Source organism: Sebastes fasciatus, chromosome 24, assembly GCF_043250625.1.
Source record: "Sebastes fasciatus isolate fSebFas1 chromosome 24, fSebFas1.pri, whole genome shotgun sequence".
Classification (NCBI taxonomy): Eukaryota; Metazoa; Chordata; class Actinopteri; order Perciformes; family Sebastidae; genus Sebastes; species Sebastes fasciatus.
In genome coordinates, this window is record NC_133818.1 from 14706732 (window position 1) to 14731749 (window position 25018).

The window sequence follows — 25018 nt, forward strand, 5'->3', positions numbered from 1 at the left end:
CACTCTGGTCTCCACAGGAGGACTTGTCCACTAATCCAGACTGACGTTCCCACTCTCGTGCCCGGCGTCAGTTAGTTTTCCGCCCCATTTCAAGCTCAAATCAAGCATTTCATTCCACTACGCCGAAAATACAGGGGAAACTTTGTGATGTGGTTGAGAGTGATTTGTGAAAGCACCTATAAGTCCCCAACTGGTAGCGAAGACAACACAGATATTTTGTCTCGGTTGCAGAATTTAGAACCAAATTGGAAACGGTTTGGGATCCAAGCTGTTTCTTTTAGGTCACAGGACGTGACTTGTGTTTATTTGGCTGCAGTGTAAAACTGTGTGTGTGTATGTGTGGTTGCACACCGCTCCTCCATGACCAACCGGAGATAATGGAGCGAACAACTTCTCTGCTGACCGTGCAAAATGCTGTTCTTTCGGTGCTCGGCGCCGTTTGATTCGCTGCCCGGACAAACTCCTCGGAGAGGATACAGGCCCCCTGTTTGTCTCTGGCTTCCTTTTTTTTTTCGACAACTCACACTGTCTTTGAACGTGTTCCAGACCTTTAAACATCCACAGACAAGACCTTGGCTTTTCCAAAGGAACAAACCACATGCAAATTATTTCACAAGTGCTTTTGTACGTTTTGAAAATGTGAGCTGTGAGGAGGAGTGAAGGAAAGGGATGTGTGGCTCTCAGTCAGACATCACAACAAGGCTGTAGGGAGTATTGAAGTCCACTAATGGCTGCCAAGTGCTACTGAAAGAAGTCGTTACACCACGCTCAATGCCAATTGTCTAAGTTTTGCGCTAAGACACCAGCGTCAGTGAATGCACGCAATGTCGCTCCGTGGCTCCGACGCTACAGTATAGTGCCATCTTTAAGCTCTTTTAAAGAGCTGAATTGAACTGGACTGTGTGGGAGTGTGTCGCTAATCAATTCTGGCACTTGCAAATGGCTGTCTGCCTGGAGGAGATAGTGACAGAAGGATTAACAAGCACTCATTACCACCGGGGCCCGCGAGGACGACACGGGGCCAAAATGGTCACGAGCCAAAGTGATGGTGCTGTCTCACAGCAACAAGCTTCAACAAGCTTCTCATCAGGCCTCTCTGAGCTTAAGAGCTGGACAGGGATGTATCAATACTGGCATTGCCACATTACTGCAAAGTTTAGAGTCAAACATAAACCCTGAGAGTGACGGCAAAGTGTCCAGAAATACAATTAGACCTTCTCTTTCCACGTATGGTTCATTGTTCATTTGTATCTAAAGTGTATATAATTTATATTCATTACTTTTATACAGTATTCCATCTATTCTATTTAACACTCAACCAGGGTTTTTGTTTTACATAAATGTCAATAAAACCAAAACTGTGAACCTTACGGGGTGTTTGTAGCTACACCTATGACAAGTAATACATTGTAAATTGTGTATATCCCACAAAATCAATTCATATGTAATCCACGTACGTGTGAACCAGGAAGTATAAAGAGCAATGAACGCAGCATTAGGGAGGAGGTCGGAGTGGATTGGAGTGCGTCAAAAAAGACTTTAGCCCAGAAGACCGGCGTTCGTACCCCGTGTGAAACCAGAAGTCCATGTTGATTTATTTGTCATGTAACTTCCGTAGTTAAGTTCTATCACTTCCAGAGTTATTTTAACCTGGACCACGATCTTTTCCCGAACCTATGTAGGTTTCAATTCAATTAATTTTTATATAGCATCAAATCCAAGTTATCTCTGGACGCTTTTCTTATAGAGCAGGTCTAGACTCTATAATTTAGAGACCCAGCAAGAGATCCCCCATGAGCATTTTTACGCATTCTTATGCGACAGTGGCAAGAAAAAACTCCCCTTTTAGTTTTGTTGCCTAAACCTAACAAAGTCGATCTTTTCCGAAACCTAACTAAGTGGTTTTGTTGCCTAAACCTAACTAGGTTGTTTCCTGTGAAGTTAGACATTTTTTTTAAAAAGACTGGAGCAGGTGTTGCTGGACATTCGTAGGAAAACACACAAAAAATTAGGAATAACTTTTCTCACCTCACCTCTGACCCATAGCTACTAGAACCACAGGTATACAACCACAGGTATTTATATTAAAACTACTTTGAGGTCCAAGATGACACCCATTCATCTGAATGTAAAGCGCACAAGCACAAAAAGTTGTCTTTTGTCTTGGTTTGATTCCATGTTGTTGTCTCTCTCTGGCCTCACCCGCATGTTCCCGCTCAGCCCATTGACTTTAGATTGGGTTGACGTTGCACACATAAAAAATAACTTCTAGGCTAAGAGCATCACTGGTGCTGCTGCTGCTTTAACACTAACACTATGGGGACCATCAGAACCGGTATGTCCGACCACGTCAGGAATCCAAAGTGTTTAGAACTGATCCAAACAGCCACGTTGAAGGGCGGGGTGATTTTCAGATCTCCTGGAAGACATTCATATGCACTCGGTTGTTCACATGCAAAGTGACAGAAGTTGTTGTGTAACAAATGAAAACAGAGCTTGAGAGAGAAGGTCAAGCCCTGGCTCTTTTCTCACCTCCACACAGCTGGCAAATCACGGCGCGAGTGGGGGTGTGAACGTTGGCTTGTCGGTTTCGGGATTTTACAAAAACTGATAGGACACAGTGCTTCGGTATAACGGGCTGTTGGGACATTTTTCGGACTATAGCTCGGGATATTCCTCGACCTCAGCAACTAGTCTCTCCTCATCCATTCATGGACACAAACGAGACAGCAAGATAATAATGCCAGTTAATTTTTTTCAATGTTTTAAACTAAATTTCCTGCCAGATCGAACACATTCCAAAAGGGTTTAAAGTTTGCCCATTCAAACATGCAGATAGTAGTGATTTGGATTAACTTAGCCTTGAAATAATACAAGCCAATGCTTGTTACTGAAAACAGATTAAACGTTATAAAAGTAGTTTATGCCTCCACAGCCGATCATGAGAATTCTAACCAGAATGATCAGCTGTAATGTCGGCAAACCAACCACCCAAAATACAAGAGAATGCGTCCGATACAGCCCTGACCTCCGGCGATGCTTCGGAGAGCACTCGTCATCGCAGAGCAGCTCCGACGGCGTTTACCACGTCCACTGAGCAAACAGACGATCAAGCTGCTCCGGAGTAAATTGCACGCAGCGATATCCTCAGAGGATTGCATCGATTTAACATCAGGCTGAAAGAGCCTCTCATTTCACAATTAACCACCATTAAACAGCAGTGTAATTTGGAGGACTCTCCAAACTAAAAGACACTAGAGGATAACACTGCTCTTATCTATGGAAGGAGTGCAGATAAAAAACCTGAATGTCAGTCTGAGAACGCCGTAATAACTCACCTATAGTTAGTTTTATTATCAGAAACAAGGCGTTCTGCGGCTACATACGAACTATGACGCTCCAAATGTGTGATTAATTTGCTTTTACATATCTTAATTGATTGGCAGCCTTATGTATATTATAATATCATGAAGAGATATTACTAAAATGTTATATAATCATCGTGCAAGTATGATTCTCCAATGAAACGCCAACCAAAATGTACTAATAAAATGCTGTATTTAACACATGACAGGATGAAGCAGCTCTTTGGTATCGTGAGCTAATTCACGCCGACCATGAAACCCTTTCCTCCCTGTGATCATGCATTAAAAAGGCCTGAGTGATGTTTCACTTTAGAGGCTCTTAATAATGCAGCTGGGGAGATGTCTGATGCGCTAACATGTCATCACAATTACCCATCACTAGGATCGCGTGGTTAACAAAGAGAGAGGCTGCTAGGGCGCGTTAATATCTCCATAGCTCAACAAGGAGACGATATTCCTTGTGGTGGGGCTGTTAAATATCTACAGAAACAGGGCGATGTCCGCGCAGTGGATGTGAAATGAAATCATCTGAGCATAATTTCATGAAAGTTACCGGGGGGAAGTTTTATGATTTGAATGTAATATCATAAGAGCGTTGATGTATTAGCTGGGAAACTGGTGTGATGTATCGGACGTCAGAGGATAAAAAGGCAGGTTTGGTGATGAATGGTAGAGCTGAGGAATAGGTAATAACCACTACAGTACAGCAGCATGCATCAATACAGGTTTACACTTGCATACACACACACACAGAACAGTGTCACTGGTTTGCATGTGGAGTGATTTATTGCCGCACATACATGCACATCCAGGTGACACACACTCTGTGCACAGGTGGAGTGATTTATTACACTGGAAAACACCAGCGGTCCCACATGACTTCCTATCTTTAGACTGATCAGCTAAAGGGAACTGATGATATCAACATGCACATTGTGCTGCAGGCATGTTAAAGTGAAGAGCAGTGTATGGTCACGGCACCCTGGGGTGCCTTAAGGTTCTGGCAACATTTATTTCCATTTTTTTACTTTTAATATCGTCTTACAATATAACTAAATACGGTAACATGTGCATGAGTTACGTTTTTATATGACACTTTCAAACATATCAAAGCAGAGAAAATAAGCAATAAATTCACCATATTAAAATCCTGTTAAAATGCAGTTATGCAGCAGTCAGAAATAGTGACTGTTGGAGCAAATGATGGAAAAAAAAAAATTCTGAGAGTATAGAACTTGAGCAGACTATATATATAACTAACTTTATAACTAAAACTGTTAGGGAACGCGTCTCACAGCAGCAACAGACAGTGAAAATGATCTATTGACTGTATACTGACATCATATCAGCAACATTACTACAGTTTCAATGTCTAGACATCTGTTGAATATGTCACAGACGTGAAAAAAGTAAAGATTTATTTTTAAATCAACACTTCCTGTTTCCATTTCAAAATAAAAGCCCTCATGCATTTTTTTTTTCTGTGGACAAAATTCCTTCATTTGTTAACACGAGGCGTTTATTCTGAAATATATGTAGGACAGTGTTGTAGAACATGCAGTGACTTGAAGAGCTCCATGAATGAATATAGTACGGATATTTTGTGGACTATTACTATTATTTACAAATGAGCACACGCTTCTTAACCTTTCTCTGTCTAAAATAAATATAAATGACATTTATAATGAATTGAAATGGCTTTTATGAATGATGCTGTGGTTGAAAAAAGTTTGTGAATCACTGGTTACCTACCTTTGCGCACTGTTTATGATTGTGACACCAGCCCAAGGATCCATTATTCTGAAGAGGAGAATAAAGAAGGAGACAAAGAGAGAACCACAAATGAGAAAGCCGGTCTCACTACATTAAGTGCTGAAGAATACATTTTAATGTCCTTTTTATAGGTTACAGTCACAGCTCACCGGCAGGCAATATAATTACAGTTTGTCAAGAGAACGTCACAGAGTTCACACTTTGTACAGCAAAACTGCTATTTTTCTGTATAAAGACAAATGACTGCTTTTCCTCTGCAGTTTGTGGGACTTGATGTCCTTCATGGCTCCCTGCTGAGAGCCTGAGGCTGTTAGCTGAAAAATAATGAGTGCAGATCCAGGATCATTGGTCAAGCCACATGAGACGGGAGTACAGTGGGTTTATTTTTTCAGTGGGACTCCAGAGGAGAACCGGTGTCTAATCAGCACTCCTGTTCTCGGATCTCTTTGGATTTGTTAAGTAAACACAGAACAGTGTATTCATAACCTAAACAGTATAACAAATATGGATAGACACAGCATGCATTTATACACAGTTTAGTCCGGTCTCTGTACAGATATGATGTACTATCGTAGCTCTGGCTGCCTGCAAACGGTCACAATAAATGTGAGCTTCCGTATTATTATTTTTGGTCTTTTTACCAGATTTGTTGACAATAAGAAAACTATTGAATATTGTGAGCCCTATCTTGCTAGCCATTCACATAATATTGACACCAGAAGTCCATTGTACGGATTAAATATGCAATTGTGAGCTCAGTGTTTTGCATCTATTTTTTTCATTTTACAACTAATGACAGTATTGGAAGAACCACAATTACACATCAAAACAGGTGAAGGTTCCTATTCTCTGTGAACTGAGCTGCACTTCAGCAAATCATAACACTGAGCCCCAGTGGAGCTGCTCAGACTACATAGTGGTTGACCAGGCAGCTCCCAGCAGCAGTAATAACATGTAGGGATGAGTAAATGACTTGATTGGTGGTTGTAAAGATCACCAAACAGACCAAATGAACTACAACAAGTAAATGTCACCCAGACAGGCTTCTCTCGGTCTATTCCAACATGGCAGACCACTCGCAGCCTGAGGCGAGGCCGGCTTACCAACAAGGCCACACGGGCAGCGGCCCAGATCAATGCCCCCAGTGCACTGATTAGTCCGTGGTAATCTGATTAATTACAAATATATTTGGTAATGACGATGGACATTTTTACCTATCATGTCCTGTCTGTTGACCCCATTTGAAAATGTAGTTTTAATGCCAATTTTTCTGTTGAAATTACACTCGCATGGTGTAAATTCTTTAATAATTTTGTGTTGCACACTTTTCTGAAAGCATTGATGATGTAAAAACAAGGTAAGTAAATGTGTACTTGCTTGAGGGACAATTAGACTGTATATAAGAAGTGGACGCAGCCACCGTGACGTCACCCATTGGTTTGTGGACTGCCGTTTTGGAGCCTCGAGTTCGGCAATTTGGCCGTCGCCGTCTCGGTTTTATGTAACCAGAAATGACACGACAGGGTGGAGCTAAGTACAACCGAACACTGAATAAGACGTTTCTAGGCAACCAAAAAGGTTATAATTAACTTTCACGAACTGAAAACACACTGTGAAAGACGAAAACGCAGGCAAACTCCCAGACCGGACAACGCCGTGGTAGCGACCTGCCAATCACAAGGTAGCCCCGCCCTAAAGCATCCCCTGCTTTATGGTCTATTTGACTCTAAATGGGACCATCATTTACTAAATGAACATCATTGAAGAAGACTTGAAACTAGAGATTGAGACCATAAACTCATGTTTACAATGTTTACTGAGGTAATAAATCAAATCAAATGCCTTTGTGCTGCTGCAACAACCGGATCAGTAAAGCGTTATCTTATCTTGATATCGTGATCGGTGTCATCCCTGAAAAGCCTGATGGGAGCATCATGTGTAGACCTAAAAACAGCACACATTGCAAACAATAAAAGTGAAGGTGCAACATAAATGTAGATTAAAATGGTGACTTGGGTACCGCTAGAAACTGACACAGCTCAACAACGGCTGTAACACAATAAATACCCATAAACCACTGCATGTTCCAGACCCCCGGTTCAGCTGGACCCCTGAATCATTCATACTGTACTGGTCACAACATTTTTATGAATGGACCAAAGCAATAAAATATAGCATCAACAGAGTCATATTGTTCCTGATTACCCCAGTCTGGCCTGACCCAGACATCCCCCAGCCCCCATCATCCCACCCACGTCCACGAGGAGGTCAATGTGAGTGTGTTTCACACTCCAGCAGCCAATGATTTGACATCAGCGCTGCACAAAACCATCAGTGACTCGCTTGGCCTGAATGCTGGGCACTGTTAGACCGAGAATGGATGAGTGATGCTTTAGATGTCTGAGGAGTTAAGTGAAGACGTGGAGCTAAAGCCTGCAGTCTACTTCTTGGTTTAGGGAGATAAAAGGAAAGGAATATCAAGACAGCACCGCAGGCATTCATGGTTTAGTCTGATGTCTCCTGGTTGTGGACTGGACCGTCATTCGGTGCACTCATGATTGCTCTAAGTGAGTGTACAGGAAGAGATAGTTACTGACAGAGGGGGGGATCTGTATGAATAATATAATCAGGATAACAAGCCTCTGCTCGCATCCCTGTTGGTCAAAAGGGTCGCAGGGATTTAAATATTATTTATATTTTTTTAATAATAACACAGAATAAGAAAGTTATTGTGGTCTTTTTATTTACCTGGTGGAGATCCTTAGTTCAAGTTCAAACTGCTGCTATGGGGCAAGTAGGTAGCTCGTCCAATCATTACATTCGGGACAAATTATTGGATGGGTTTATTACAGTCAAGACCACTGCCACCCCTAGCTTTAACAAAGGCTTATGTTTGAAATTATTTAAAGGTCCCATATTGTAAAAAGTGAGATTTTCATGTCTTTTATATTATAAAGCAGTTTTAAGTACTATATAAATACTGTTAAACTATCAAAACGCTCAATATATGGAGAAATACACATATTCAGAAATTGCGCATTTGAAACAAGCCGCTAAGATTTCTGTCCATTTGTGATGTCACAAATCTAAAATATTAAGACCATTACACAGTTTTAAATGTAAACATTCTAATTGTGCTCACAGTTTATTTCCTGTTGCAGTGTATGTAAACAACATCAGCTGACAGGAAGTAAACATGGACCCAAACTGTTGCCTATGAACGCAATTCCATTGCAATTCCATTGAAATGCACTAAAACGGAGTGTTTCAGACAGAGGGTGAATATAGGTATGTTCAGGCAGACGGTACGAGGAAAATAAAGTGTTTTTTGAACATTACAGCATGTAAACATGTTCTAGTAGAAACACAAAATACAAGTATGAACCTGAAAATGATCACGATATGGGACCTTTAAGATTCAAGATTGATTCAAGTCCATTTGAGTAAAAATGTATTACCTTTAGCTTTACGCAGCTCAATTATACCCATAAATATTTAAATTGATTATTAAATACCAGTCTTTTAAATATTATTAGACTGGCATTATATATTGTTTGTGATATTTAGTATTCAAAATTCTGTCAAAACTCTGATTAATTCAAATTAAATTTGAGTCAGTGGTTCTTTAAAGCCGTGACTCATCAAAGATACATATTATGAAGGATTCTCCAACAACAACAAAAAACACAATTACACTGTTACATTATATTATCCATGATGATATAATAAATAATATTAATAATTTATAATGACTAATAACTTCACAGACAGTTAACTGAATAAATAACAAAAGAAATACATTATTATTTATTTATTTATTTTAATGGTGGATACTTGGCCTAATAATCTAAGTATTTAAAAAGGCTGTAATGAAAGCAAACAAATTAAAGGACTATACCAAAGCTTTTGTAGGTACAGGTACAGTTAAACACACATCACTGTATTGTACTTTGATTCCTTCAAGGCAAACACTAGTTTCCATTCATTTCACTACAGTTTTCAAATCAAATTATAAATCATAGTAAACATTGTGCCTGCTTTTAATCTACTTACATTGGCATTTAACCGTAACATATGCTGCGCATTGGGATTCATGTCTCTACAGGTTGAGCTCATACTTTATTTGAAAAGATTTGCTGCCAAAGAGGTAAAAAAAAAATCACATTCAAACAGCCAAAACACTGCAGGATATTATGGAAAATCAATTAAGTGCATTTGTAATTAAATAAAAAAGCTTTGCCAACACTGATGATATTTATCCAACTTTATAGTTTTACATTTATTATTTCTTGGCCCCTAAAATGTGCTGATTATTCTAGTTTGAATGCCTTTTAAAGTGCCATAACCTTCATATTAATAAGTCATCCATGGCTCCATCCATCCATCGGGTCCTACCTGCAGCGGAGAGGAGCGCGCGGCCACACTGTGCAGACTGAGGCAGCGCGAGGAGCACGTCGCCCTGGAAACACCCTCCGACCAGGTCTCAGCATCATCATCAGGGTCCTCGCGCTGCTTCCTGGCGCACACATCCGAGCTGAAGAGGAGAATAATCCACAGAGACAGGCTCGTCCTTATACCTCCGCTGGTGGCCAGCATCTTCTTCACAGAGGAGGAGGAGGAGGTGAAACAAGAGGATGCAGTGGGGAGTAATCTGATGGAAGTCCACTTTAACTAGAGTTATATAGCCAAGGGAGGAGCTATACAGTCTAGGCGTTCACAGTTAGGGTCAGGGTGGTGAGAGGCTGTCAGTTCACTGAACCAGCAGCCTAAACTACACTTTAAATATTCACTTCTAAATCCATTAAAGCAGTTCAATCTCATATTATAACAGGAAACAAATATATGTTGTCTGTGATTGCCTTGACCTAATTCATTAGTCCCTTAATTTATGAACAAAACCATTGCAAGATTTCTTTCTTTATTTCTCCAGTTACTGTGGTATATGCATGATGCACATGCAGGTATTATTAATTATAATTATCACATCAAACATGTCATGATCAGGATTTTATTTGCATCTGTGGTTATAAATCAGCTAAATAACTCGAACCAGGCTTATTTTAAAGTGGCAGTAGGCAGGATATATTTTTGGCATCATTGGGCAAAAATTCCATAATAACCTTTCAGCATAATTTAATTAAATTGTTCCTCCTCATGACTCCGTTTTCAGGCTTTAAAAATTCTAGCCTGTGACGGGAGACTTTGACCAATCACAGGTCATTTCAGAGAGAGAGCGTTCCTATTGGCTGTGGTGTAAGGCCATGGGCGGTCTCCTAGGGCACCACCTTCCTGGGGGCTCTGGTCGCCCTCTAAGAATAATAATATTATTAAAAAAGAAAAAAACTTGCCAGTGGGCGCCCTTCCTCATTTTCTGCATTGAGGTAACAAATGAACAAAGATAGAAGGAAATACACTTTTCACCTTTAACTCACTTTCTCACACTTTTTCATCCGCCCTGCCGAACGTTTTTGGTAATGAAAGTGTAAATCATAGTGAAACTGACTAAACACATCCAAGCCAACAATATCAGGAGCCATTTGTTTATTTATATCATAATAAATACAGTTATATATGAAAATAAAAATCTTAAATATTGTCTTAAAACCGTTGTGATGTCTGGTGTGTGTTGCGGTTTAGGGGGCGAAAGGGCTATAGCCTCCAAATCTCCAAACTTTGTCATTTCTAACACAACATATATTCAGTAGTTTGGGGTACCTGTTAAACAGAAACACCTGTACACTGAGGAACAGAAGTCTGAGGAGCAGGAGGAAGAAGTTCAGCCGTCGTCCTCAACCGTATATATTGAAGTGTGTTGTGTGTCAGAGTGAGTGTCTGTCCGTCTTGTAAGGATCTTTGTGTGGCTGTGTTTTTGTGTGAGAGTGAGTGTCTCTCTCTCTCTGATTGGCTGGAGGTTTGTGTCGGCTGCTGATTGGTCCAACCATCATCTCTGCAGTTTAAAAATGCTCAGGTAGTCTGACAGCAGCCATGTTCTGTCCTCAGCCTCCAAACATTTGTGATAAAGCTGTGATCTAGAGTTGAATTAGTAGCCTTAGTGCCCTAGTTGGCTTCATAATTGTGTAACTTGTAGGTTTTCTTTGTTGCTAAAGATAGCACTTCAGTGGTGCCCTTGTCACCCTACCCCATAACAAGGCCTACTGCTGGAATACTCTTTTCAACTGTCAGTTGGATAAAAACTGGCATCAGGGCATCACATCAGACTGAACTCTTTCTCCCTGCTCACCTTTGAAAGGGACTATGAAGTCATTTCAGTGTTCAACACCACAAGAAGCCCCGTCGTCTCCTGCTGGAATCATCAAAAGTAAGCTCATTTACAATGATGGACTAGTGGTCTATTTCATTATTATTGTTTGATATAGTTATATCATATATCATGATATATCATAACTACAGCTGCCTCAGCGTTACCACATTTATGTCTAGTGTCCACACTACTCTGGCATTTTTGAGCCCCTAAAACGGAGACGTTTGAAAATGCTGCCGACCCCGTTTTAGTTGCGTTTCAGTCTGGACAAACAGAAACTTTGAAAACGATGACGCTCACGTTCGCTTCTCGATCGGGTCTTATCAGTCATCACGTGTCCTTCCCTGATTCGTAAACGCCCCATCACGTGAACCTTTTCCAGAAGAAAACAAACGACCACCGGTGGGTTAATTTCAACACGGATAACCCATTACAAGCGTTGCTGACCTTGGTGTCAATGCTGGCAGCTGTAAGGCGGTTAAATTCTGCATTTTATAACGCTTCTACTGCCTAAATGCGCAGCAGGAAAGCTATTATTTGGGCGCTTTACAACAATTCCGGTGTCAGGCTCTGCTTCCTGTTTACACCGGCACGCTACAGTGATATGCATTTTCAGGCGTGCACTGTAAACAATTGCTGTTAATTTACAGCAGGATTTCAACAGTATTAACCTGTTATTGCTAAAAACAGTGCTTTACTGTTAATACAAAAGAAAACCTGTCAAAAAATAATATTGTAAAAAATACAACCTAAATGGTGCATTAAAACAAATCAGTAAAATAATGTAAAAGAAAGGTGAAAAACAGCTATATAATGTATCTTTAAACAGTAAATTAACTGTAAAATACTGTGAAATTAATAAAAAAAAACTGTATTTTTCATTAACAGTACAAAGCTGTAAATTTCAGCGACAGTATAGTAATGTTAATTTTACAGTAACATAAAAACAACCCTGCTGCCAGTTCTTTACTGTTATTTTACTGGGACATTCTTAACAGTGTGCGGTAGTACGGTCGTAGATTAATTCTGAAACGGCCCTAAAACGCTCGCTTAGACGGAGATTGTTTTGTTTTAAAACTCTGACATATGTCATGGGATAACAGGTGGCTGTATATAGGAAAGATGGCAACCCCGGTCTCTGTTCAGAGATGGTCTGTGAGTGATTTTGTGAGTGAACAGCTGATGCTGTATGTGTTCACTGTGTTTCTTATAAAGGTTCAGAAGCTTTATGGCATCTTTCCAGCGGTTTTTATGTTGCAGTAAGGCCAGATGTTGCAGCATAAGGGCAAATCCTCTCACACCTCTCGCTGTTCTATTAGTGCAGTGGAAACATTTATGTTGGTGAATCTGTGATTTGAAACACACACACACACACCAGGAGAGTGTCAAGGGGGACACAGGGCGATGTGTTTTCCAGGGAATCCCATCTGTAATGTTCGGTTGGTAGCTACAAAACAACAACACTTTTTTTATGGACTCCTCTATTAAAGTAACCACAAACATATCTCCCATCAGCAGGCAGGGCACCGCTGGGTTCCTTGCCCAGGGAAAGGAGAAACATGACGTGTTGGAAACTCTGAAGAGATCCTCTTTGGGTCGTAGGTTCTGGCACAAAGGGGCCCCGCTCGCGCTGCTGGAGCATCCTGCAGCGTTTACGAGGTGCCTAGTTTTCCGAGCCGCGTTGCATTTACAAACACACACCGATAGCGTGGTGCTCTCTCTCTCAGGTTTTATAGCACTGTGGCCTAATGAGCCTTTACAGCTGTATACCTCTGCTTTCAGAGAGAGCGAGTCAGGTTCATTACACCTCTCCATGTACAGTCTCATAGACGAGAAGGCGATGATGTGTTCTCACAAGCCAATGGAGTTTCATCCAACTGACTGAATTGAGCCCACGACCAAATCTCTGCAGTGTTTTCTGTTTTGCTTTGCATCTGCCCCCCCGGGGGGTGGGTGGGGGAGGCGTTCCACAAATAGGGTGTTAATGAAGTGAGTGTCTCCGGATCTGTGCGGAGCTGATGCTCTGGTGGTCCACCCACAACAGGAAGGAGAAAATCCCTGCGAGCTCCCCGCTGAGGGCTTCACTTACTGTTTCACAAATAAAAACAAACACACTATGACAGTGTAATTGACTCATTGTGCGTGCGCTTGTGTGTGCCAGTTCGCCGGGGCTAATACCGGCCTCTTTAATTTTTTTTTCAAAATGTCAAACACAGTTCAACCAGGAGAGACAACACGAGTTAACATGAATGCAGATAAAGACTTTTTGGCATTGACCCTGTTAGATCTATAGGGACAGAACAACCCGATAGATCAAGTCCTATAAATAGAGGCTAATTACAGATCCCCCCCTCCAGCGAACCATTGGCAGGGCCTTGACGTTGGTGGTGGTGGGGACGGTGTTAAAATATTCTTCAGCTAAGATCATCGTTGGATGATAGGAAAGCCTGTGAACAGATCCCAGTGACATCAGTTGGATGATAGCTGCGAGGTGGAACTTTAGTGTGATGGTGTCTTCCTGCTTGAACTAAAAGCCTCGTTATGATCCAGGCTCCTCCCTCACACTACCTAATACGAATTAAGAGAAAAACCATGAACAGATGACTGTAGATTTCCCTTGTCTTGTTTCCCGGCGGCTGAGTGGAGTAATGTAGGTTTACTCTGCAGCGAGTAATGTCATCTACTTCGGCTCAAGCAGGACAAGTTTGCAAAGTGGTTTGTTCGTTCTGGGCTACTGTAGAAACATGACGGCCGGGTCCATAAGAAGACCCGGCTCATCCTCAAGCAGGGGTCAGCAACCTGCAGCTCTGGAGCCACATGCAGCTCTTTAGCTCCTCTCCAGTGGCTCCCTGTGGATTTTTAAAAATGGAAATGAATAACTGTTTTTTGTTTGCATTTGCATTTTTATTTTTTCATTGTTGTAGGTCTATGGTACGACGGTACAACGGTACGACGGTACGACGGTACGACGGTACGACGACGAGTATTAGGGCCACATTGCGCAAAAACTAAAAAAACTGAGATTTCGAGAATAAAGCCGTAATATTACGAGAATAAAGTCATAGGTTTACGAGAAAAAAAGTCATATTATGTGAATAAAATCATAAGTTTACTAGAAAAAAAGTCGAAATATTAGGAGAATAAAGTCATAAGTTTACGAGAGAAAAAAGTCGAAATATTATGAGAATAAAGTCGTAAATTTACGAGAAAAAAAGTCTTAATATTATAAAATAGTAATTTTGTGTTATTTTCTTTTTTTCTCGTAATATGACTTTATTCTCGTAATATTAAGACTTTTTTTCTCGTAATATTCTGACTTTATTCTAGTAATCTCAGATTTTTTTTCCCTCAATGTGACTCTAATACTCCGTAGTACATTTGCACTTTGTCCCTCACTGCATTAGACTTACAGTATATACTATATACTTAGACTATAAGTTGTATTACCGTCATCACAATGCTCAAATGTTTTGTGTCTCCAGACAGATTTTCTTTTGGGGGGGGGTTTTCCCTAAAATGTCTCTTTCGATAGTAAAGGTTGCTGACCCTTGTCCTAAGGTAACAAAAACACAACGATTCTTATTTTCAGGTGATTATACACTAAAGAAAACATACTTAATAATATAATATTCTGCAGATACATGCCCCTAAATGTTATACATTGTTGCTTTTAATATGGCAAACAAGAACTGTGATTGGTCATCTTGGGCTGTTTTTCTCCTACAAGTTCCAGATGTTGGAGGAGATTGTTGGTGAAGACAACATGAAGCAGGCGGAAGAAAGACTTCGAAATCTGCTCCTTATCACTGACACACAGACCTTCTGCTCACCACCGTCACTCTCTGTGCCACAGTGAATGAAAGAACGTGAACACAGCGACTGCACAGCAGTAGCCTCCTATTCAGTAATGACACATATAGGAGACATATAAGTGACCTAGTGTAATATAAGCATAGCCTCCATCTATATATTGCAAAATAAATGAAAAGATGTAAACACAGTTACTGTGGGGGATATACAGCCTGAGCACGTAACATATATCCGTCAAGTATAAACCCACTTTTATATTAGTTTCTCCTTTCACACATCGGCATATTTGTATTGTCATTATTTTGTGGCAGCCGTCAACTGTGAGAAAAACACACTTGAACTCACTTTTTTGACAACGTTTTGTTCCTCAGACGTTGATTAGGCAACACGTAAATAGAGTTTACATAGCACCGCCACCATATGTATAAATATAGCCTGGGAAAAGCCATCCATTAGAGGATGCTAGTAGGACCTCCATGGCATTAATCACAATGAGCTCTTCACAGAATCCTGTACTAAGCTCTTCCAGTTGTGAGCATGCAGTATGCCATCGGGGTGCAGAGCTCCGTGGCGCATTGTGTCCTATGGGAACAACCCAATTGTTTTACACCATTTAGACAAAAACAAATCTACAACTTCTTTAGGTTTAGGCAACAAAACTACAACTTCTTTAGGTTTAGACAACAAATCTACAACTTCTTTAGGTTTAGGCAACAAAACTACAACTTCTTTAGGTTTAGGCAATAAAACTACAACTCCTTTAGGTTTAGGCAACAAAATTACAACTTCTTTAGGTTTAGGCAACAAAACTACAACTTCTTTAGGTTTAGGCAACAAACCTACAACTTCTTTAGGTTTAGACAACAAAACTAAAACTTCTTTAGGTTTAGGCAACAAACCTACAACTTCTTTAGGTTTAGACAACAAAACTAACACTTCTTTAGGTTTAGGCAACAAAATTACAACTTATTTAGGTCTAGACAACAAAACTACAACTTCTTTAGGTTTAGGCAATAAACTACAACTTCTTTAGGTTTAGGCAACAAAACTACAACTTCTTTGGGTTTTCTTTATCGTGGGATTTTCACGGCCTATGTAAACACGGGGTAATGCTCATTAGTGTTCCCACTGATGGTCCAAATGCTTGTTTGAATCCTTTTCAACTAAGACAAGAATAAAATAAAGGGGAAGAATGTACTGATCAAGTTAATTGCTGGAAACCAGGAACATAGTGGCATCTTTAAAAAGTCTTGACATGTCAAGAAAAATGAGAAAACAGAGGTGAATGATGAAGAAATATATCTACTGGTCCGACTCTGTTGCGTGATTCCCATCACATGTTTCCCATTGCTTCTGTCAATGCTTGTGAGTGTGCGTGTCTTCCTCTCAACATGTGTGCTGGTGGAATCCCAGTTTTCGGTGTGGGGTCCTAACTGGTATTTCCACAGTGCTCCCAGGCACTTGTTACTGAAGGGAAGCCCCACTTAATGGGGTACACCTCATAAAGAACTGCATTGGTCATTTCCCTGTGGTTTTACTGAGTGTGTGGTGAGGGAGTCCACATTCTGGGGATTCTCTCCATCAACATGTATACTGTATAACCACAGGATTATCTGTGAAGATGGTTGCACATGAACAAATAGCTTCTGGTTATTATTTAATAAGAATCTATCAAAATGTTACCATGGTAATGTTGCCAGGTTGTCCATCCATACCTCCATTTTTTTGTCTCTGGTCACAATGGCAGCAATCAAAGCAGCACAACACAGATGTGCATCTACCTCCCCCCAGCCACATCCTCCAGCTGCTGAATCCTGAGGCATTCACAGGCCAGATGGGATATGAACCCCCTCCAGCTCTGCCCCGGGGTCTTCTCCCCACTGGACGTGTCCTGAATACCTGCACAGAGAGGCGTCCTGCTCAGATGCTTGCTCCAGAGCAGGTTAGGTGTTCAGCATCAGTTACCATGGCGATCTGCCCCGGTAAGAAGTGCAGCATCGTCGTAGGACGGAAAACCCCGAAGGGTTAAACCTGAAGTTACCTCGCTAACCCCAAATCCTGCTTTGTAGTACAGTACAGGCCTCTGGCCTATTCCTATCTTCTTATGCATGTCTAAACTCTTTCACCGGATTCGACTGTTATCAGGTCATTAAATAGGCGTTATCAGTCGCTATAAGCACCATAGATGTGGGTCAGTAGGGGCCTACTACACCTACTACGTTGTGAAAGTGAAACTTAAAAGTAACACGTTCTAACATGTAAAACTGAATGAAACGTCACGTTTTGAACACAAACAAAAAAGTTTCTTTAGGTTTAGGCAACAAAACTACAACTTCTTTAGGTTTAGACAATAAAACTACAACTTCTTCAGGTTAAGGCAACAACACTACAACTTCTTCAGGTTTATACAATAAAACTACAACTTTTTTAGGTTTAGACAACAACACTACAACTTCTTCAGGTTTATGCAATAAAACTACAACTTTTTTAGGTTTAGGCATCAAAACTACAACTTCTTCAGGTTTAGACAAAAAAACACTTAGTTAAGTCTAGGGGAAAACATCATGTTTCAGGTTAATATAACTACAAACACAAAGGCAACTACATAGTGTTGGTTTCACACAGGATGCAAAGTCCTGTGTTTTGTGTCCCGTCCGTCGTCCTCCACCCTTTTATGGAGTTTCACACTGTCTATACTACATCGCCTGACTTCCAGTTCTGCTCCTGTCACATTTACTATCGTCACTATAGGTCGCCGTCGTCTTCTTTTATACCTTCTTTCGGTGATCTACCATGTGAATAGATGATAAAACCAAGTGGGTGTAGTAGGCCCCTATTGACCCACATCTATGGGGCTTATAGTGACTGTTGTCAGGCTATTAAATAGGCATTTTCAGTCTAATCGGCTGACTTTTCACTCTGTTCCATGTGGCCATGCTTGCTTAGCCATGTTTCCTGTTTTATTTTGAAAGTCACTCTCCTATTGCTATGTCTGTGTCTCACACCTGTGTTCCATTAGATGATTAGTTCCTTGTGTATTTAGTCTGTGTTTTCCTTGTCTCAGTGTCAGGTCATCAACATCTCACCCAGTAAGTAGCGTCCTGTAGCTATTATGTCCTAGTGTCTAGTTTTCCCACTGCTTAGTACTTCTAGTTTATTCCCTGCGACCGGTCTTTTGGTTTTCCCCGTTGCCTGCTGCCTGTTGCTCGACTGCCATTACCTGCCTGCCTGTGGACTTTCAGCTGTAAGCCATTCCAAATAAACCATTTAATTGTTCCTGCTGCCTCCTCATCCGTATCTGCGCTTCCTTCTGCCTGCTATCTGCACTCCAAATCATCACAGCCATTTATAAAGTACTAATTTGCAACAGCACACTTTGATAGAAACATAATGTCACAGGGTTATATTTTTTTATCAACATAATGAGTAAATGATTTCTCTAAAGTTGTAATAGGTTCATGCTAAGCATATCTGGAAAACACTGGCTGATGATATATTTTTATCTCTTGGTATTTGCCAAATAAATGTCAAATATACACTCAGTTGCTAAAACTAATGCAGTCTAATACAACAGTCCTGCAGTAAATCCTGCCTTTATGAAGGTTCTAATGTACAGTTTTTGTCCAAAGTGTTGTAGAGAGGTCTTAATTCAATTTAAAACTCATTTAGGAGGATGTATTTTGTGGTGCTGTTGGATGTACAGTATTATACTGAGCGGGATTTCTATTGTTTTTCGGGGGTTTAGAGACCTCAATAGAGTGGTGCAGGGATGACTTCTTTTTGTAGGCCAACCAGGAAGTTAACATCGCCCTGGGTTCCCTTGACAATAAACCAATGGGATTATTCCATTGGGTTTTGGATTATTGCAGAAAATAAACACACGTCAGGCTATTTACTGGCGTATTTTATATTGTAGAACAAAACGTTAAAATCTCTTCAGCTTGTGTTAACCACAGACCTTATTTCAGACATTATAAAAAAAAAAAAACACTGACTTCTAGACGAGGGAACCGAAAGTGCTAAAATGCTGACTCATTTCCAGGTTTTAGGACTCACTTCTGCAGCACTCTATTGAACCCAGAACTTTAGGCTGGACTTGAAAAAAAGGATCGTCACTCACAGTCCCCATGAAACCAGACAGAGCAGTTGTGCAAAGAAGAATGAGAACCAACTGCAGTGTCCAGATGTGCACAGCTGATAAAGACCTATCCACACACACTGAAGGCTGTAACTGTTTCCAAAGGAGCATCGACTATAAACTGACTCCCTGATTGTTGTATTTTATATGTGTTATTTATTTAGACAAGGGGTCAGCAACCTTTACTAACAAAAGAGACATTTTACGCAAAAAATCTGTCTGGAGCCGCAAAATATTTGAGCATTGTGATGAAGGTAACACAGTTTATAATCTAAGTATATAGTATATACTGTAAATCTAATGCAGTGAGGGACAAAGTGCAAATGTACTACGGTATTAGGGTCACATTGAGGGAAAAAACATCTGAGATTTACAGAATAAAGTTGTAATATTATGAAAAAAAAAAAAAGTCATAAATTTACGAGAACAAAAAATAACATGTCAAATTACTACTTTATAATATTATGACTTTATTATCATGATATTATGACTTTTTTCTTGTAAACTTCTGACTTTATTCTCATAATATTACAAGTTTTTTTCTCGTAAACTTGTGACTTTATTCTCATATTACAACTTTTTTTTCGCGTAAACTTGTGACTTTATTCTCATAATATTACAACTTTTTTTCTTGTAAACTTCTAACTTTATTCTCATAATATTACAACTTTTTTTCTTGTAAACTTCTAACTTTATTCTCATAATATTATGACTTTTTTTTTTTTAAACAACTTTTTTTCTCGTAAACTTCTGACTTTGTTCTCGTAATATTACGATGTTTTTTCTTGTAAACTTCTGTCTTTATTCTCATATTACGACTTTTTTTTCATAAACTTATTACTTTATTCTCATATTACAACTTTTTTTTCGCGTAAACTTGTGACTTTTTTCTCGTAATTTTACGACTTTATTCTCTAAATCTCAGATTTCTTTTTTTTTCCTCAATGTGGCCCTGATATTCCATCTTACCGTCGTACCATAGACCTACAACAATGATAAATAAAAATGAAAATGTAAACAAAAAACAGTTATTCATTTCCATTTTTTTTTTAAATCCACAGGGAGCCACTGGAGAGGAGCTGAAGAGCTGCAGGTTGATGGCCGCTGATTTAGGGGTATTTTTCATTGTATAAACACAATTATTTACCATATTATCTGGTCTGTTCGATCGTCAAAGATCTTATTTATTCAGTTAAACATTTGTGTATCTCTGTGTTGATAAAAAGTAGATTTTGATTTTGTAGAACTTTTTACTGAAATCTTTTTCTTTTCATTAACTGTGACTGGCACTGAGTCTTGTTTACAGACTGATTAATGTACAGTAGCCTTTGGATCCTAAATTACTCTTACAAGTGACAAGCCAAGCTGTCAGCTCAAAAGACACGCAAGCTGCTCAATAGACGATCCATTATTAAACGGCGGGTGAAATGAGTGGCTTTAATGGACGATAACTCGTCGTTCAAATCCGTCATGTGAAGAAGAAAGACATCAAAACTCAGTCACAGTCCATGTCACTCAATTCCAGTGTTTGTCTTTTAATAATGCTCTTTAAACACACACAGAACGGTGCTGCTGTGCACAGTTCTCTAGTGCCGTCTAGTGTCGTCAAGCAGTACTTGATCCTCACTGGTTTAAATGTAACCTGCCACAAATGTCTGTATGAATGAGATCATAGCTGTGTTCAAATAACATTTAATTCAATTAAAAAGGAGTCAAACAGGCAGCAGTTGTAACGGCATTATTACAAATCCAACAGCCTGATCAGAGATCAGACGGCTGAAGTGAGGAGAGGCTCAGTTGCAGAGGTCGGTGCTGCAGCACGTGGCGAACACGCCGGGTGTTTGGATGTAGCCCTGACACACCGCCATGTTCATGCACTGACGGAATGAAGAATCATTCTATACATACTGTATATGTATACAGTTTTAACCACTTTCATAGGCTGTGGCATGACATTAAAATACTTCTTTGATATACATTTTATGGATTATTTCTTTTTTATTTAAATGAATAATAAATTAGTGGCACATTGCAGTTTCCATATAGGACTCACGCAGCGCGCCTTGCATGATGACAGCACCGCAGGCGTTCGCTCTTCCTGAACACGTCTGGGTGGAGGTCGGGGTGCAGAGGTCACTCTCCTTTGAGAAGCAGTAGTTACACTTCAGCGCCGCCGCTGGGAACAACACACACACACACACACACACACTTAAGCATTTTCTAAAAACACACCATTTAAAATGATACATTTGCACAATTAAAACTGCAGGACTTTCTTAGCTATGTGTATTTGCCTTAGTAATGTGTAAATCTGTCCAATCAAATGCAATCTACTATATAAACAGGAAGTTACTGCAGCATCGTAACATAACTTCCAAATGACCTCTTCTACTCCTCACTCTAAACAAGTCATGTATTAGCAAGTATTTGTCATTTGGTGCAGTCAACTATGCAACAGCTCTACCTGCAGGTAGTACATGTAAATAACAACTGGACACTGCATAAATTAGGTGGTGCGACCTATTTTAATTAAGAGAAATATAAATCTCTTCAGTAAATACTCATATTATAACTAGACTATGTTTGAACTTTTGAATAGCTAGTGTAACGTCTAATGCAGGGGTCAGCAACCTTTATTATCAAAAGAAACATTTTAAGCAAAAATAATAATAAAAAAAAAAGTCGTAATATTACGAGAATAAATTCATAATATTATTTGAAAAAAGTCAGAAGTATACGAGGATAAAAATCATAACTTTACGAGAAAATAATAAAATAACGAAAATGTAAACAAAAAACAGTTATTCATTTCCATTTTTAAAAATCCACAGGGAGCCACTGGAGAGGGGCTAAAGAGACACATGTGGCTCCGGAGCCGCAGGTTGCCGACCCCTGGTCTAATGGAAACATGCTGTTTATTGCATTATGGGAGATGTAGGATCCACTGTTTTTGGAGCTGGACTCATACTTGGGAATAAAAGTCAAGATATCTCTGCAACTATTACTACAGTGATAACCATTGTTTTTTATTAATCTGCTTCTTGAGTCTACCAACTTTGTGGAGGTGCAGCTCTAAACCAGTGGAATAATCCCTTTAACTACATCATCAATTCATCAGGATGTTTGCAACAGCCAATATGATGTTTCAGTGGCTTTTCTACCTACACAAGAATGAAACGACAGCTGTCAGTGTGCTGACTTGACTATGACTGTAAAGGGGAGACTCGTGGGTACCCATAGAACCCATTTACATTCACATATCTGGAGGTCAGATGTCAAGGGACCCATTTGAAAATGGCCATGACCGTTTTTCCTCGCCAAAATTTAGTGTACATTTGGAGCGTTTTACATGTACATTTGGTTTTAACCTCCTTCGTGACAAGCTAGTATGACATGGTTGGTACCGATGGATTCATCAGGTTTTTCTAGTTTCATATGATACCAGTATCTTCATTCTAACTGCCAGACATACATACATATCACATATATATATATATATATCGCATATATACAGTATATATTTATAGAATGTAGAATAAAAACACACATACCTTGATATATAGTCAGCAGGACAATGGCACATATTGCAGCAGCCTTAATTTTTTTAGTCTAGAATTCAAATAATACGTAAATATATGCAAGAAAAATTGAGACAATTGTGTTCTTATATGTCAGATGATAAAAACACAGACACAATGCACAACACATACATGAGCAACGAGCCACTATCTGCCTTCTATCAAGTTTTAATACAGTTTACTGGCACTAAGTGTTTGAGTGGAGTATCACTTTCTACAGATCACACAGGTCATAAACCTTGAGATAAATGTACAAACTGTTAAAATAGCAAACAAACTGACATTAACATCAGAAAGTATGCAGCTGAAGGACTAACGTACCTGTGAAGAACGGAGATGGGTTGTTACCTTGATGCTCAGATGCTCAGTCTGCAGTGTTCCTGTGTTGCCTTTATTCAACACTCTGTTCCTGTTCATGCGGTTGTGCAATCAACCACGCAGACCTGTTTTCTGTGCTTGACGCGCTGCGATTGGTCATGACTGATTACAACATAGCTGACTTCCCAGCATGTGTTGCAAAAAAGAGGGGAATTTCCCTTCTCAATCCATCACTAACTGACAGGCTTCGTATCACTGTGTGTCAGGACTAATCACATCAGACAGTCCAGTGCAGTGGTCCAAGTCTTCATTAAATTACCATTTTTAAATGGAATTCATTTCATATGTTATTATTTTCTTAATTTTGCTTTGCATGTGTTTTTTTTTCAGTCTTTCTCAATTGCTTTGGCTCATTTTTTTTGCCTTAACGTTCTCTAAACTGTAAGTCAAATTTGATGGGACGTCACACCTCTATTGCATGTCTGCAAAAGTCAATAACTCACCCAAAACACTTCATTCATGCTTCAATACCTAGTTATTGTGTTAGTAAGTTGGTCACCAAAAAGAAAAGTTGTTTTATGTACTAGTTGTGATGGAATTTTCTATCTTTACCTCTCTCCTTGGTGTCTCTCAGGGTGTCTCTCAGGTTGACATCACTGGGGTGGATTCCTTCTAACTATTTCTCTCGCCTTATTTGGGCGTCAAGGTGTCCCTTGTGTTGGATTCCTGCCTAAGGGGGCCACTGTTATCTGTACAGCTGTGTCTGTAGTAGGGGCCATAGAGCCAGTCGCTGGGGCAATCAGGGTCAGAGACGCCAGAGGAAATCTCGCAAGTCAAAACATGATGAGGGTAAAACACTGAGCACCAGGGAGGAAGAGCAGAGTTGCTCTGTAGCCCCTCTCCAGTGGCTCCCTGTGGATTTTTAAAAATGGAAATGAATAACTGTTTTTTGTTTACATTTTCATTTTTATTTATCATTGTTGTAGGTCTATGGTACGACGGTACGACGGAGTATTAAGGCCACATTGAGGAAAAAAAAAAAAATCGGAGATTTCAAGAATAAAGTCATAATATTATAAAATAGTAATTTTACGTATTATTTTCTTTTTTTCTCATAAAGTTATGACTTTTTTTCTCGTAATATTACGACTTTTTTTCTCGTAAAGTTATGACTTTATTCTCATATTACGACTTTATTCTCGTAAAGTTATGACTTAATTCTCTTAATATTACAACTTTTATTCTCGTTAAGTTATGACTTTATTCTCTTAATATTACAACTTTTTTTCTCGTAAAGTTATGACTTTATTCTCTTAATATTAAGACTTTTTTTTCTCGTAAAGTTATGACTTTATTCTGGAAATCTCCAATTTGTTTTCCTTCAATGTGGCCCTAATATTCCGTAGTACATTTGCACTTTGGCCCTCACTGCATTAGACTTATATACTAAATACTAAGACTATAAACTATGTTACCTTCATCACAATGCTCAAATGTTTTGCGGCTCCAGACAGATTTTCTTCTCCTTTTTTTTGCCTAAAGTGGCTTTTTTGTTAGTAAAGGTTGCTGACCCCTGGTATGGACCAACATAGTAAAATTACAGTATTGAAGAATGGGTCCACATTGAGCAACTTCAGGTTTTTGGAGAAAAGAACAAACCCACAGAGGGAGAGAGAGAGACAAGAGGAGAGGCTGGAGGTCCAGATCCAGTCATCTGGAAAAACCCACAGCTAGCACAGAGAAGCCTGAGGAGAGAGGGATCTGCGTTAACAGC

At 39.7% G+C, this 25018-nt stretch overlaps 2 protein-coding genes and 2 long non-coding RNA genes across 4 annotated transcripts in view; 1 reads left to right on the top strand and 3 right to left on the bottom strand.

Annotated features, from left to right (window-relative positions):
• anos1a (anosmin 1a) overlaps positions 1-9807 on the bottom strand; it is a 32877-nt gene extending 23070 nt beyond the window's left edge. Inside the window, exons 1-2 of the mRNA XM_074627354.1 lie at positions 9534-9807; positions 5118-5165 (exon numbers count right to left, since the gene is read on the bottom strand). Coding sequence (XP_074483455.1) covers positions 5118-5165; positions 9534-9734 — 249 coding nt within the window. The 5' untranslated portion in view covers positions 9735-9807. The remainder of the gene's footprint in view (positions 1-5117; positions 5166-9533) is intronic.
• A 1275-nt stretch (positions 9808-11082) lies between these two features.
• Positions 11083-19602, top strand: LOC141763274 (uncharacterized). Its single transcript, XR_012593070.1, has 3 exons — positions 11083-11259; positions 11322-11457; positions 19513-19602. It is a non-coding gene; the product is annotated as an uncharacterized LOC141763274 (long non-coding RNA).
• On the bottom strand, positions 19482-24779 carry LOC141763277 (uncharacterized). The gene is made up of 2 exons (XR_012593072.1): positions 24372-24779; positions 19482-20231 (listed from the first exon to the last, which is right to left on the bottom strand). It is a non-coding gene; the product is annotated as an uncharacterized LOC141763277 (long non-coding RNA).
• Positions 20854-23380, bottom strand: LOC141763269 (uncharacterized). The gene is given in 4 exon segments (XM_074627842.1): positions 20854-21244; positions 21404-21524; positions 22900-22957; positions 23248-23380. Coding segments are annotated over 4 exon segments (459 nt in total). The 5' UTR covers positions 23344-23380; the 3' UTR covers positions 20854-21060.
• Positions 24780-25018: the final 239 nt, after the last annotated feature.